General features: G+C 46.4%; 1 protein-coding gene across 3 annotated transcripts in view; it reads right to left on the bottom strand.

Annotated features, from left to right (window-relative positions):
* Window positions 1-5749: 5749 nt before the first annotated feature.
* Window positions 5750-15631, bottom strand: part of Pag1 (phosphoprotein membrane anchor with glycosphingolipid microdomains 1) — a 143062-nt gene continuing 133180 nt past the window's right edge. For all 3 annotated transcript variants that reach the window (XM_028887560.2, XM_028887561.2, XM_037202350.1), the window contains 3 exons: window positions 14478-15064; window positions 10939-10998; window positions 5750-9382 (listed from right to left, as the gene is read on the bottom strand). In XM_028887560.2, the coding sequence (XP_028743393.1) occupies window positions 9020-9382; window positions 10939-10998; window positions 14478-15064 (1010 nt within the window). In that variant the 3' untranslated portion in view covers window positions 5750-9019. The remainder of the gene's footprint in view (window positions 9383-10938; window positions 10999-14477; window positions 15065-15631) is intronic.

Raw genomic sequence — 15631 nt, forward strand, 5'->3', positions numbered from 1 at the left:
TCTTAGGGGTCAGCATTCGGCTTCTGTACTAAACGTGTACTGTCTATTGGGATTGCCAGGCCGCCTCAGGTGGAACCGTGTCCCTAGTATCTGGAACTGCATCTGGAAACAGCAGGGCCTTCATAGTGACCTTATTGAGTCATCTGTCACCTCTCGTGACATAAGCAGGCTGGCTTGGTGGAGGAGAATTCTGCTGACACTGTGGAAGGCTGTCTGGAGCACCATTTAAAGGTAGGCTCCAAGGCCATGAGGCTATGAGCTCCAGTGAGCTGCTGGCCTTCGGTTGGTGGCTTCAGCACTTACCACACAGTGTAGATGAGTCAGTTAGGTGACTTTTCTGAGGTTTCTTTGGTTTTTCTTTTCTTTTCCTACTTTGATATTATGAGGATTTATTATTTTTTTCCTTTTGGGCCTGGGCATGGAAAAGCTGTCTGTTGGGCGTCTGTGTGCCCATTCTGTCAGGTGGTGAGGCAGTTTCTTTCCATGTCAGATGCTCTTCCTTCCCGACTTCACTGGCACTTTTGGGGCTGGTCTAACTTGGAGAACATCTCTGCCTTGGTCTCCTGCCATTTCTCCAGAGATTCACAGCCACCGAGCAGTTTTTAGGAGGGGCACATCCCAATTACAAAACCCCAAGGCTTGCTAGACACCAGTCCAAGCCAAGCTCACTGAACTGTGGAGGAGAGAACAGCGGGAGAATCTGAGCCAGAGCAAACACCAATGTGGCACTTTTTGAGTTCCACAGCAGTGTAGTGTATGTTACAGGGGATACTGCGATCTAAAATGTGTGCCAAAGGGCAAATGGGGCAGCTGAGAAAGATGATTCTGCTCCAGAATGACATTTGGAGATGATATTGGGACATACAGATGGAGATGTCTTGGGGACAGATGTGACTCCTGGTCCACAGTTGGCTCCACACAACCTGAAGTCCAGCCTTAAGATTCTGATTAATAATCCTCCAGGATGAACAAAGAAATCAGGAGGATAAGCTCGTGCACACTGAGGTCTGAGTAACCGCACAGAATAAGAGCTGATCATTCGTGTTAAGTACGTCAGTGAATGATCCTTTTTTTTTAAATGACAATGAGTGGAATGTGTTCCATTGGCTTTAATTAGGTGTCAGCCTTCTCTTTCCCTTTGCTGAATGTCTACTCTGTGTGGAGATTGGCAGGCTGCTTCTGGTGGACCTGCAGTCTGCCCTGTTCCCTAGGTGACAGAACATCAATGAGCTTGAGACTCCGGTTCCCCAGGCGGTCCAGGTAGGTTCAGGGACTTAAGGATTCACAAAAAGCTTTCCCTAGTGCTGAGCTTTCACAGGTGGAATGGTGTTGGGCCTACAGAGTTAAGGAAAAACCCCACTGTTTCACATTTCAGTCCGAGGGCCAGTCTTGATCAGGAGAGGCCAGTCAAGCATTCAAGGCTACACACTGAGTGGAAGTCCCAGGCACTAAGCCTTCCTTCTTCAGACAAGCTATGTTTCCTCTTGGCCTGGGGCAAATCTTTACAGGCCTGCCCGGCACAGGTGGGCAATGCCACCCTAAATTGCTCAGGCTTCTTGTGAAGCCTATTGGCAATTGCCAAACACAGGTGCTATGCTCAAGATCTCATTTAGTCTCCAGGGTAAAGTTCTCGGTAGGCTCCACCCTCCAATCCCGACAGCTACACTGTCCAGCAACTCCCTGGAGTCAGCCGGAGCTGGACGCAAACATAGATGCTTTTCCTGCATAGATATGGCCTTAACCACAGCGGTCTTTGGTCTGACCATCAGGCACAGTCTCCTTTTGGCTATGGTGGTAGCTGATGGCTAGCATCCTTCTATGGTATGTACTAAGAGCATATGAATTAGCCATTTTTGACCTTTCCAAATATCAAATGAATTTTAACAAGCTTTTATATAAAACTGACCTTTATTACAATTTAAAAAGAACAAAGACAAGTTTATAAGTGCCTTTAATTACAACGTACCTGTTATTTACAAGTAATTATACTTTTAATATACAACTTGAATAAGGTTCGTTACATGTAAACTAGAAGACATCACGAGTTAAACTGCAGCCTTTATGACTATTCAGAATTGACATATTACCATCAGAGACAGAAAACAAACACCCGTGTCAGTTCCTTAGGTACCATTACTGAATGAAAACTCGGGATCTGGCCAGAGGAGTAGAAATATGCTTAAATTGAAACATGACAAAAAGTATTGCTATTATCTAATCCTAAATACAATGAACTGGATCATTAAAAACAATGCAACCTTAATTTGTATAGCACCTTTCAAGGAGGCCAAAGCATTCATACTTATCTACAGTATCTTACTTGTCCTCCAAACACCCCTGTGAGGTAGGCAATGGTTGATTATCATTCTCCCCATCTTGTCATATGGAGAAAGCGAGGCTCAGAGAAGTTCAATCGTTTGCTTGAGGTCACGTGGTAAAGTTGATGATGGAACAGAGACCACAGCCCTGTGCTCTTGTCTTCAAAACCAGTAATTCTCTTTAGACTAAACTGGAGGATTTAACTCAACACATTAAGTCACTTTTCCAAGAAATTTTTAAACTGTGCTCCCTGTTCCCCACAAATTGTTGGAACATGGTAGGCAAGAAGCAACACCTGGGATGATGGCAGACAGATGCTGTGTTCTGCTAGAAAGGCTCTGGGAGTTTTGTTCTTCTATCCAGGAGTGGATCTTCGGAAACAGCTGAAGTCTTAAAAAAATACCCTTGAAAGAAAGACTGCTTCTCCTGGTTACAGATTGCAGCTTTAATGACCACACACATTATCCACACACTTGGCTTACTCTTGAGTTACAAAGAAAATATCTACAGAACAAGTTTAACGTTTGAATGAATTGTCCTCATTTATACACATTTATGGTTCACATCTTAAGACATTGGTTCTCAACCTGTGGGTCATGACCCATTTGGGGGTGTATATCTGATATCCTGCATGTCAGATATTTATATTACGATTCATAACAGTAGCAAAGTTACAAAGTAGCAACAAAATAACTGTATGGTTGGGGTCACTACAACATGAAGAACTGTATTAAAGGGTCCCAGCATTAGGAAGGCTGAGAACCACTGCCTTAAGAGATTCCAAGTGGCAGATGGGGAACGGGGATAGGATATTTTTGAGAGACAAACAGAATCAGAAAGCTACTCACAACACTTAGTTCTAATTTTATTTTTTGTCCCCCTTCAGAGTTAAATGTATATTTGATACTTAAAAAAATACTAAAAATACATGGAATGGTTGGAGCCCCAGACTCAACGTTCCAGGAACTTTTCATGTAGCATCTCTGCTAGGTAAACACTGTGAATGCTTTCACAATCCTCCTGGGTAGCTGGCAGCCCTCTGTGGAGTAGCATGGAGGAATTGATATTCTAGACTGACTTCAGGGGAAAAAAGAGAAATAGAGCAACAGAAGCCTACATTACAAAATGGAAAAGGCCTAAGCGATGGGGAATGTCACGTCAGGTTCACCAATGGGTTCTACATGGAGCTGGGTCAGGAATGGACAAAGTCACCAGCAGCCTTTTCTTGGAGCCTGAGAAGCAGGAAATTAGAGGTGGTCATTCCAGAGCCACAGTCAGTGGTTTCGCACTGGCTGGTGATGGGTGCTGGGAGAGAGAGGACATCCTGCAGAGATGGCACAGAGGGGTAGCTGGGGAGAATCCACTGGTGGGGAAGGGGTCCTCAGATAGATGGACAAATGGACAGAAGGCCATCTGTGCAGGAGCAAGCAAAGTGAGGTGGAAAGAAATACAACTTCACACCCTAGTGCTTCTGCCTCTAAACCGTCAGAGTTAGGGAAGAATTGTAGGATTCTGAGGCAGTATGGATAGTTTTGAACATATAAAACCAAAGTTTTAGTATTTTACTTTTGAAAACCAACTCTTCACTCCTCCATGAACTGGATGATCAGACAGTTACAAAGATCTGCAGACAGCTGGTGAGTACTCTGAGTCTTGAATTATTTTGTACTGTACTTGAGTAAGAGGAGTACCTTCGAACTGGTGTGGAACCCAAGAGACATGTTACAGTTAACCATCCTTACACTGGAAAACAGAAGGCATGTAAATGCGGCATGATTATTTAACAGATGACAGCATTTTCCTGTGACCATTTAACAGAGGAGTCTGAGGAGGGACAGTCTTCAACCTACATATAAGGTGACTTGAGATAACTAGAAGAGTTTATTTAGAAACAGGGTCTTGCCATGTAACCCAGGTTAGTCTTGAACCCAAGACCTTCTAGCCCACTCTCCCAAATTATAGGATTACAGGCATGAACTACCACACCCAGCTCCTATATCTTAAAACCTACAGAATACCAGTGACAATCCAAGGAAGAAGTCTGTATTAGGATAGATGAATATTAAATGGAATGATCTTTAATATTATCTTTTAAACAAAATTGTACTTCCAATTTTATCTGATATTAAGAATCTGAATATTTCTCAGTAAAATGAAAGAACTTGAAAAACAATAAAATACAAATATTTAGAGGTAATTTGTAAAAAATAAAAACACAAAAGACTTGAAAATGAGCAAAACTAGGATTACAAAAACTATACAGGTGTTCTTTCTCTTTTGGACCATGATTTTTAACATTTTATTTCCTAATTCCAGATAAAAATAACTTTCCTGGGTTCTTTAAGTGAAATACTTGTAGTATAGAGTGTTGTCAGCTTGTTTAATGCTCTGTCAGGAATAATGCCCTGAGGAAGATATGGGCCCCAGCAAGGAAGGATGCAGAGGCCACTGTAAATAAATCCACATTTGATTCTGTCCAGACATGTTCCTATTTTCACATCAGTTACTCACTAACATCCAACATTACACTTTCTTTTATTTTTTAAAATAATTTGCTTATTTTTACTTTATATACATTGGTGTTTTGCCTGCAGGTCTGTCTGTATGAGGGCATCAGATCCCCTGGAACTGGAGTTAGAGACAGTTGTGAGCTGTCACGTGGATGCTAGGACTTGAACCCGGGTCCTCTGGAAGAGCAACCAATGCTCTTAACCACTGAGCCATCTCTCCAGTCCCCAGCATTACACGGTCAATGTTCCCTTGGCACAGTATAATATACCTGTTAGGGTTTCCAGGAAATAACCCTCAATACAGACTGTGGCTCCGGCAGCCAGCTCTAAGCTGTCTGTGTACCAGAAACTAACCCTTTCTGAAGAATGGCACCCTGAGATCACAGGGATTCCTATTCTCTATCACAAGGAGCATTGGGATCAGTGTCATTTACCCATTTATTACAAAATCCTGCTTCAGTCTGGAATCAGGCGCTGCACGGTCACAAGTCAGGCTTTGTCCCTCCTGCTGCAAGTGCTTGGGTTTGAACAAGGAATAAAATAGATCCCCCATGTGATCACTGGCCTTGGCACCTGGGTGGCCACCTTGCCTGCAGCCCGGCTCAGGGCTTCTCTTGTTGCTTTTGGCTTTCTCTCTTCCTTGACACACACAGAGTAGTACACCTGTTTACAGTCTTTTCTCAGACTGAATATGCATTGAGTCCCAAGTATAACAAAGGCATCTTCAGACAGCATTGTTTGCCAACCGGGAGAATGAAAATCTGAATGTATTCATTGGGAAAGCTAAGTGGAAGCAGCCCAGGAAGGCGTCCCATAATTACCAGATGAAACGGATGGAGAATAGTTTCTTTGAATTCTGCTGCTCTGACACAAGCTCATCACACTGGTACGATAAACTTACCAAACATACAATAGAACACAGCCTAATTAGTGCCAGAGCCAGCAACACAGAATACATACATATGTACATACATACACGTGTGTGTGTACATACAGTTCATGACTGGTGAAGGCGGGGGATGTTCTAATTATATCGGGGAAAATCAAGTAGAAGTACTCTGGCATGCTGGTGAGATTTTTAGTTCTGTGTCGATGGCCTATTGTTATTTAGCACTCAATTAGAATTTACTGTGGGAGAATCCAATTCTGCTGAATTTACTGTAGAACAACCATGAACCTCTTTCTCACAAGATTATTGGTTTGGTATTATTTAGAAGTTTTAGAGACTTAGTGATATGATTTAGATAAGGACAAGTAAAAATATGCAGCCAACCTGTTTATAAAAATGACCTTCTTTTAGAATTTCTTAAACATTTCACATAAGACAGTCTATGCTTTCTTATGTTTTACTTTTGGGAAGTATGTGAAGCAGTATAAAATGCTTTCCTCAGACTTTTAAAAGTATTTAAAGAAAAAGAAATAACTACTGCTAAATAGAATTATAATTCTGATTTAGAGAAAAAGATCTTATGATTTAGTTTTCTCTTTGTAGATAATTTCCCATAAGCTGGGTATGATCAGACACACACTGTGGATACCAGCGGTGAATGTTTCTGTATACAGGGCAGTCTGCTTTGATTATTACCGTCACACATTTAAACTCTGTAATATTTAGGTTAAGACTTTAAAACAGAGCACAGGATCTGTCCAGCTCAGAAAGGAACACAGATTTTGAACCAAGTAAAAGAGTAAAAAATTACAACAAAACAAAATGAAAAAGCCCTGGATAATCAAGTCAATGATGAGACACCAATCAATATACACTAATTATGTACCCGAAGCTCAGCTGAGCCTAGCTGATGCCCTTGCCCGCTCTTCCCCCAGTCCTCACAGCGATTGCTTATTCTTTCGGAACTTGTGTCGAGGGCCTTCCAGTTCCTTGTAAAGCACACTTAAGATACGATCTGTCACAACTTATTCATGGTTCTCAAACCAGGAGAGTGCATATTTTATGACTATTTTGCATATATATTTGAAAACTCTGGGGACATTCTGAAGACGAGATTTCAAGATGACATGATTATTGATAATGAACTTGTCTCTAAAGAGTTTTATACATACAGACCACAGCAGCTTCTCTGCTCAGTTAAGACTTTGTATAAAACACAATCAAACTTCTGAGCCATAAGGTGCCTGTGAAGAATGGTGCTGTGGCAAGCACAAGCCCTGTGTCATGGGTAGCACCGCGTGCTAAGGAGACACTTGTGACCCGAGAGACGCTTGGATCAACTCATTCATACATAGCGGTGGAAGTCAGTGTTTGTGGAAAATCCTTGCCCTCTGCTGCTCCTGGGGCTGGCGGTCCCCTGCTCGTGACCTTCTCATCGGCAGTGGTTATGCTTTTATCCGTGTGGCATCGTCACGGGTGGATTGGGCTGACGGACACCACCTAAGAGAGTTGAGTTTGCAGTCCCGCAAGCGTGGTATAGAGCAGCGACAGAAAGTTTATGAATGCGGGATGGGAACACAGGCCACAAGCTGGTCACTTCACCCCCTCAGTCACACTCGCTGTCACAAGAAGGGAAAACAGCATGATCAATAAGTCACTGGAGTCAGATGTCACGGCAGTGGGGGGATGGGCCTCCCTCTTGGTCTGTATCAGGGCAGGAAGGCTTCCTGTCTGCACTTGGGCTAGGCTCCTTTTGAAATGAGAAGTGAGCACGGTTTCCCGTGTTGGCCTTGGAAGATCTAGAGATGACTAAATTCAAAGCAGGCTGAACTTTTCATCGGAACTACTTCAGCCCCTGGTTTTTGTTAAATGAAGGAAGGAAAAAAAAAAAAGCCTAACAGGCAATTTGCACTGTCAAGTGCTGCACTGTGGACACCACCCCCTGTGGACACCACTACCGGTGTTCTTAAAGGTGCCATCGGCCTTGAATGAAAGTCGGATACATTCAGGAAGTTCCAAATTCCTGAGTCGGATTTTGTTCTGTTTTTAACACTGACTATTTCAGTGGTGTCCATCACAACCACTGACACCGCATTTCGCCACCCGTGGTCTGGATGTTTTGGATCTGGAGCTCCCAGTACCGTTTGGAAAGCTGAGTCGTTACAGGTCTTCAATGTTGTATTACTTTGTTAGAGAAAAGACTAAAAGCCGCTCATAATTATCTAGCTTATGTGCTTTATGGTGTCCTTTCAAATTGAGAGTATAAATCATTGTACATAAAATCAAAATAGTTAATATATATTTTCTGGCACTTTCTAGAAATTAGGCATGAAACATAAAACATCTTATAAATTTATATAATAAAATAAATGTTTACATTTTACTCTTAGATTACCATCGGATAACAGGAAAGTCACACGTGTGGGCAGCAGAGATCACTGGAAACATAAATTCGTGCCCACAGCCCTTTAGGGATAGACACCACGGCTGCCATCCGCACACGTGGCCTGGTACCAGCATGAGCACTGAGCCTCTGCTTGGAAGGAAGAGCCCTGGGCTTACACAGCTCCAGAGGTACCGTAGTCGTCACTGGCAATTCCCAGAAGGCTCTGACAAATTTCTGAACGCTGTGGGGGAAGGTTTGGAACAGAAAAAAATAGAAAAAGTGTCTAAAGTCCCTCAAGTACCTTGTGAAAACACTGCAGGGTCAAAACCAGGAGCAAGGACCCCAGAGATTCCAGGGACACCCACCCAGACTTAGTAGCCCGCACAGTCCAGATTCCCGGGGACAAACTGGGCAGGTCTAGGAAGAGGGCGATCTAATGGGAACCAGCGGCCAGCTTCTCACCATCGTAACATCTAGCTGAAGGCCAGCGCCAAGCCTGTGGGAGACCGTCCTTGGAATGAACCACAGACGTGGGGGGGTGGTTTCACCGAAACGCCAGGTATTTTAGCACTAGGAGCAGCCGGAGAAAGGAGAGTGAGGGAGAAAACCCTGGCTGGTCCGCAGGGCGGTATTCCAGGCTGAAGGAATTGCATCATCGGTGGGTGGAGCTTCCCCTGACAGCCTGCCTTCCTCTGTGGGATGCCGAGGCCCCAGGTACTCGGGGTTTCTTGTGAGCATGGGGTCCTGCCCTGACAGGTGGGGCTATCCCTTACGGTTTTGGAAGCTGAGGAACAGCTGTGAACCTGTACTTGATCTCGGTTAACCAGAGCAACATGAGACTGACGTCACTTCGGGCAGCGCTCTCCCGGGTGGGCGCTGATCACTGGCTCTTCAGGACTACGTTGTTCTGGGTCTCTAGAGCCTGGTGACGTCTCTGCACTGCTGCAAGTCCCCAATGCTCTCGTAGTCATTCTCCTTGGGGACAAGGTGGCCATTGGTCTCCAGAGGGACCTTTTCTTCCTCTCTGTTTAGAGTCTGTATGGCTTCATAGTCAGGCTCTGGCTCCCCACTGGGTCTCCTTGCAGGGAGAAGTGTGCTGATGCTGTTGGGAGATTTCTCGAAGTCTTTCACAGTGGCATAGAGGTCATTACAGGAAGATGATGACCTCTGAGGGGGCCCCTGCTGGGAGTGGCAGGTAAACTCTGGCCCTTTCAGAGCTGGTCCGGGTTTGTGTGCTGACTGTCCGGGTTTATTCACTGAGGAGTACATGGCCGAGATCTGTGGAATAAAGAAATGAATATGCTGCCTGAAAGCTGTGACCTCCTCCTCCCCTTCTTGGTGAGGAGCTACTATATGGCACACATGAACTCCTCCCACCCTCGGGTTCCGTCGTCATCAATATTAATTCTAAGTATGTCACTAGGGAGTAATCAAACTGTCTTCTGTACATCACTCATACTTGATCAACCCTATAAACCCAGTTTTGTGGGTTTCTCACGGGACCAGATGGAACCACTGTGATTGGTAGAAAACCCAGGAGAGGGAGGCCCTGGAATAAGATAGAGTAGGAGGGGACTGCATGGGCCAGTGAGGGGCACTCCAGAGGTGGAGTGTGAGACTGAAGGAGGGAGACCCCTGAAGGGCCTTGGCAATTGGCCGCCCTGGGAGGGGGAGGCAACGGGGATCAGACGTGACTCCTAGGTTTTGCCTTGTGCAGACAGATAAAAGAACGTTTCCCTTCCTTAGAAAAAGGAACTTGTAGGAGCTGAGGCAGTATCATCTGAAGAAAGTATGTCTTGAACTCTGAGACTCTTCATCTTCCAGCCCTGCACTCCAGAACTCCCTGGCTCTGTGTGTGGGTCTCCACAGGACCAGGTACCCACACTGGGCATGCCACTCCAGCCTTGTGCAGCAAGAGCAGGGAAGGGGTCTGGTGCTCTGTCTGAACCTAGCTCGACGTGTCGCATAATCGTGGCTTCTACATTTCGAAGGCACCACTAAAAGTCTCAATTTTTACCCTGGTTCTTGCACATTCACCATCTGTTTTCACTGGTTGCTTCAAGTGATGTCAGCTTTAGCCTAATTCATTTTGCCAGAAGCGACCAGCATCCAACATTCCTCACAGAGACATTTCCCGTCTTTTAGACAGGATCAAATTCCCTGTTCCCACCCATCTCAACTTTGGGATTTCCTTCTAGTGTAGCCCCCCAGCTGTTGACTAAACTCCCTCACCTTCTTCTTCTTGTTCTCTCTCCTCTTCATGTTCGTCCACCACTTCCTCCTGCCTAGCATCCTTCAGTCTGCTAACCTACTCCCGCTGCCGTTCTCCTGACTCACCACCTCTCATGTTCCTTCCCGTGGGAAGCCAACATCTCAACCCTGACCCCGACACCGAAGCAGAGGTCAGGATACCTTTATCCTTGAGAAGAAGTACTATTTCTTTTTCCTTTTTGGTGGGTGGGTGGGTGGGGGGTCTATTTTTGCAGTCCAGGCTTGCATTGAACCAAATATCCTCCAGCTCCAGTCTCTTGAGTGCTGAGACTATGTTTGTGAATAACTGTGACTGTGCAGGTGTGTGTGTGTGTGTGTGTGTGTGTGTGCGCGCGTGCGCCCGTGAGTGCAGGTGCCTGTGGATATCAGAGACATTGGGAGGCACTGGACTCCCCTGGAGCCAGTGAGACAGGTGGTGGTGAGCTGCCCAGCCTGGGCTGTGGTAACTGAACTCTGCAAGAACAGTCCGTGCTCTTAACTGCTGAACCATCTCTCCAGCCCCTTGATGTCTATATTTTCTAAAGATTTTTTGTTGTTGTTATTTGAAAAGAATTGAAATTTACCTCCTCTTCGGTAAGAGTTGGATCTTCTTCCCGAGACTTGTATGACAAGGAACTAAATCTCTGTTAAAAAAAAAAATGCAAACCAAAGTAAAGCAGGTTGAAGGTGATAGTTTAACCTGCCTTCTGCTTATATACGCCCATGTCTATACCAACGCTTTCAAGTGATCTCTACAGACTATGGGCAATTATGTGTCTCTTGTATCAGCTGTTGGCACACTCTGGCTGCCCAGCCACATCACTGCCATGCAAGGTCTTCTAATACTCCAGTGTGCAGGTGGAAACAAGCCAGTGATTTTCAAAACCACGGATTTGGTTCCTAATCACCACCAAGGGAGGGCTGATTGAGGTGGGGGACGGTAATAGTAAAGCTAGCCCTTTTATACAACATGCCGGCATGTCCCATCGGAGAGCCAGCCTACTGGGGTCACCTGGAGGAATGCCCACAGATGTCACAACCTCCCCTGGCCTTGTTTCTCAACGATTTTGTTCCCAGTTCTTCTATGACTTAGGCTCTGGCTTATTAACTAGTTCTAATACACTTCTTATCCTAATTCTTGAGTCCAACAAAACCACATCCATCCAAACCCCTCTCCCCAACACTGACAGCATGCTCCGCCACCTCCCAGTGTCTCTTCACTGCACCCGGCCTTTAGTTACCTGGGCCCTCTCTGTCCTCCACCACCCCAGCTCCTAGAAATCCCTTCAGACCTGCATTCCTCATCCCAACGCTTCTTTTTAATTCCGGATTCCAACAGTTCATCAACACTTAGTTGTGATGCAACTGTCTTTCCATTTCCCCTGTGGCATCTCTTTCCCGCTTTACCAAGTATTGCTCAGGTCCCTTCCCTGCTGCCGAGCCGGTGGGCGGGCCCTCACAGTGCCTCCGTGTCTGAGGCCACTCCACTAAGATACTCCGCATCTGCTCTTCCTCGCAGGCCCATTTACTTGGCATCTTCTCCTCTTTCTCCAATGCCCCCCCCCATCCTCACCTGCCCACCACAGCACCACCTCAGTCACTGACGGACGGGACGGCCTCACTGCTGGATTCTCTGAGAAAACTGAGAGGGGCAAATACTCTACCCCACCCCTAGCAGCCCTGGTGTCCTTCTGTCCCCAACGGGTTACCTACCACACGTGAACGTGCTTGCCATGGCCTGCTCTCAGCTGTCCCTCCTTCACACTGCGTCCTGTGCTCTCACACTGCATGTGAGTGCTATTCTACCTCTCTCCTATTTTGTCTACAGCACCAGATTTTCTCCCTTGGTGGGGTCATCTCCACCGACACGTAAACATGCTAGACACCAAACAACTGTACCTCCATCTTTTCCTCACTGTCATACAACAAAGCCTCAGATTACTTTCCTCTTCAAACCCATTTCGGCTGCATTTCTACCTCCATGGTCGGAGGAACTGTCCATCTGGTCCCAAATGATGGCCACATTGGAACGATGACTTGTCCTGTGTGAACTGAGGTCTCTCCTTCCTCTTCAAATACTTTCTTTACTCAGTCTCCAGCAACTCCTGCCCTCTTTCCTGGTTTTTGTTCTTATTTTGGTTTCTCCCGCTGTTTCCCCATCCCCAGATTCCTGTTCTTGGGACTCTTCTGGCCCTAGTATTCACTCATGCAGTCCCATGTGCTTACACACAGTTCTGCCGCTAGTTCTAAACCGTGTGAATCCAGTCCCTGCCTTTCCTCTCGGCCCACTCATCTTCCCAGCTGCCCTGAGGTGTGTCACCATTGGGGCCAGGCCTGAGCTCTAGCTTGCTCCAGCTCCTGCCGCCTGAGATACTCTGTCTTGGTTCAGGGTGGTTCCCCGTCCCCCCAGGCTGGGCCAGCCCTCAGCTCTCGGCTCTGGCTAGCCCCTCTTATCACTTCTGCTGCCTCTGTCCTAACTGGGGCTCCTCTAGCTCTGGTTATTAGCACAGGGGAGGCTTTCAGAGCATACATTATACCGCTGCATGCCGCTGGTTTCGTTCAGACGTTGAGCCCAGGCCATACATGCACACCCTGGTACCTGTCGGCAAACTGATCTCATCCTTGCCCATCCCTGCGCTACCCCAGCCCTTCCTCACACACCAGCCGCCGATCTAGCTTAGGGGTTTCCCAGAGACCAAACTGCACCGTGCCTGAAGACCACCTGGACAGCTTTCCCAGCCACTCCCTAGACTCTTCTTGGGGTTACCTTCATGGTGAGGTGGAAGCCAACAACTCTGCCCCCACCCCACTTACTCCCAATCTTTCTTACTTTATTTTTCCCTTTGAACTGGATTGTGTCTATCTCTTCCTCATTAAAGCATAAATTCCACATGACCTGGATTTTCATTCATTTATATTTTGGTCACTGGTGTATAACATCTAGAAGGCCATATGACATGTAGTAGATGCTCATAAGATCTCTTTAGAATATCAAACATTTTAAATTCTTAATTCACTTAAAATTGGGATTGTTTGTACGGAAGAGGATTACTCACTTTTATGACATGAAGGGATAATTTGACCCTTAGATGTGGGTTTCCAGTTTTTTATGTCAAACCTGGAGAATTGCTTATTAACAATAGAAAACCAACCCTTTTAGGGTTCACACGTTTAATAATAAGAACCTTTAGCTAGTCTAGGCAGTGTGAGCTTACACTGGCTTTCCTGTCTTTGGTTATACGAAGGGTGGAAACTCAAGACTGTACTGCAGTTTATGAACATGTTTGCAAATACTTTTAAGGTGCCTGTAACAGCCAATTTCACAAGATAATGTAAAGAGTTGAAACAAACTCAGAATAGTGCTAAGAATGACTTCATAACATGACCGGTGTAGCCATAGGAAGGACGAGCATCACCAGTTCGGATCCTGATCCCTGCAAAGGGCTGGAGGTGAAGCTATGGCCAGAAGATAACTTGGCATTTTTCTGTGTAGATAACAGGAATCTATCTTAGCTGACTGAAGCAGAGGGGGCCTTCTTAATGGTGAGGGCATTTTGACACCCAATGTGAGGCTCGGTGTGCCTCAGATGCTATGAGACACATGTACCACAGGCTGTGGACTGCTGGTGGATTTTAGACCTCTGCTGACTGAACTTTTAGAAATGACTTCAAAATATTGCATAGAAACTAGTGAAAAATAAGAGCTGTGAGTCGATTTAGAGGAAAATAGACACAATAAGTTGCAAGCAGGAGCACATCTGGACTCTCTGTATAGCTTTGAGTTGTGGGATTCTGAAAGGCTCCAGGTTACCATGCTGCCCAAAGAAGCCACACAGAGAAGAGGGAGGATGTACGGCAATGAATCTTGCCCCTTTAGTTCTTAGTCTTCAAAAATGAAGACAATAATATTGGTCTAATTACATGTAATATAAACTCTGGAAACTATCCACATGAGCTACTGAGAGAGGAAGGTTTTGAGCATCTTCAGCATCTTAAGACTCAGAGGTGGCAAGGCCAAGCATAGCTCACATTAGACTGTGTCCCTTCTCACCAGTTCACGGACCCTCTAGGAGTACATAGGTTTCCCAGGACCCGGTAACCTGCTCATCAGGACAAAGCCCACCTTGCGGTGTCCACTGGTCTCCTCTGGAGCTTGCCCTTCTGCCCCCTTCTCTCCCTTCTCGGGAAGGTTTGCGTTCTCATCTAGAAGTTTGACTGGGACAGGTGGTGGGGCTTCCTCTTCCAGGTCACTGGAAGTTCCCAGAATGCTCTCGGCGTTGACGCTCTGGCGGCACTTTTTGTTTCTGTCCACGGAGGCATATTCAGCAAAGTCGGCTTTGCCCTCTGTGTGGGGCCCCTGAAGCTCCTTCAAGGCGGAGGTGGACTTGGACTTGCCAGCCTGCCCTTTGTCCGTCACCTCCTTGATCTCCTTCACAGTTTCATACAGGCAGTCCTCCACCATGTTCTCCTGGGAGGAGCTATCCTTGAGCACCTCGTAGGGCCCCTCCACTCCGGGCCCCGAGTCCCCGTCCACAGCCCTGGCTGTGAGCATTGCGTCCACGGCGTTCTCAGGGGGGATCCTGGGCAGCTCCCGGCTCTGATGACTCCTGGGCTTCCCGGTGCTGTCCTGGGAGTCCAGAAGATCTGAAGCCGAGGTCTGAACTTCCTCATAATGCTGCATGCAAGTCAAGGTGCTGTCTTCTGAAAGAACTGAAGGGGGAGGGGTATGAGCAGCAGAGGAAGACTTACTAACTCCTTACTAACCGGTGCAGCAGACCACTATGATAGACCGTCAAGGCCATTTTCACCCGATGCTCAGCTACAAACTGTGACGTCAAGGCAGATTCTCATCCCATTACGTGTAAAGGGAGGCTATCCCTTGTATCTTTCCCAGCACAAGATTTAATGAATGATGTGGGCTATACTTTGATTCATGGTTCCTTTCATTACTTACTGTTACTCCTGCTGAAACCCACGTAGGCAGAGGGCTTGCCAGTACACAGGATTAAAGTAACAATCTAGGCGGGCCAACCGCTTACAGAGGCTGAGGCAGGAAGGCTGAGTTCAAGACCAGCTTGGGTAACTTATCTCAAAAGAAAAAGTGAAGTGAGGGCCGCGGCTGCAACCCAGACGTAGAGTGCTTGCCCGGCATACCCAAGGCCCTGGGTCCCACCTCCAGCACAGAAAACAAACAGAGTTGACAACCCACGGAGCTGCGAAATACTAAAAATGGGGCACATGCCGCCCTCGTCTAATCGGTTCCTGCCTGTATGGAGG

Source organism: Peromyscus leucopus, chromosome 2, assembly GCF_004664715.2.
Source record: "Peromyscus leucopus breed LL Stock chromosome 2, UCI_PerLeu_2.1, whole genome shotgun sequence".
NCBI classification, from domain to species: Eukaryota; Metazoa; Chordata; class Mammalia; order Rodentia; family Cricetidae; genus Peromyscus; species Peromyscus leucopus.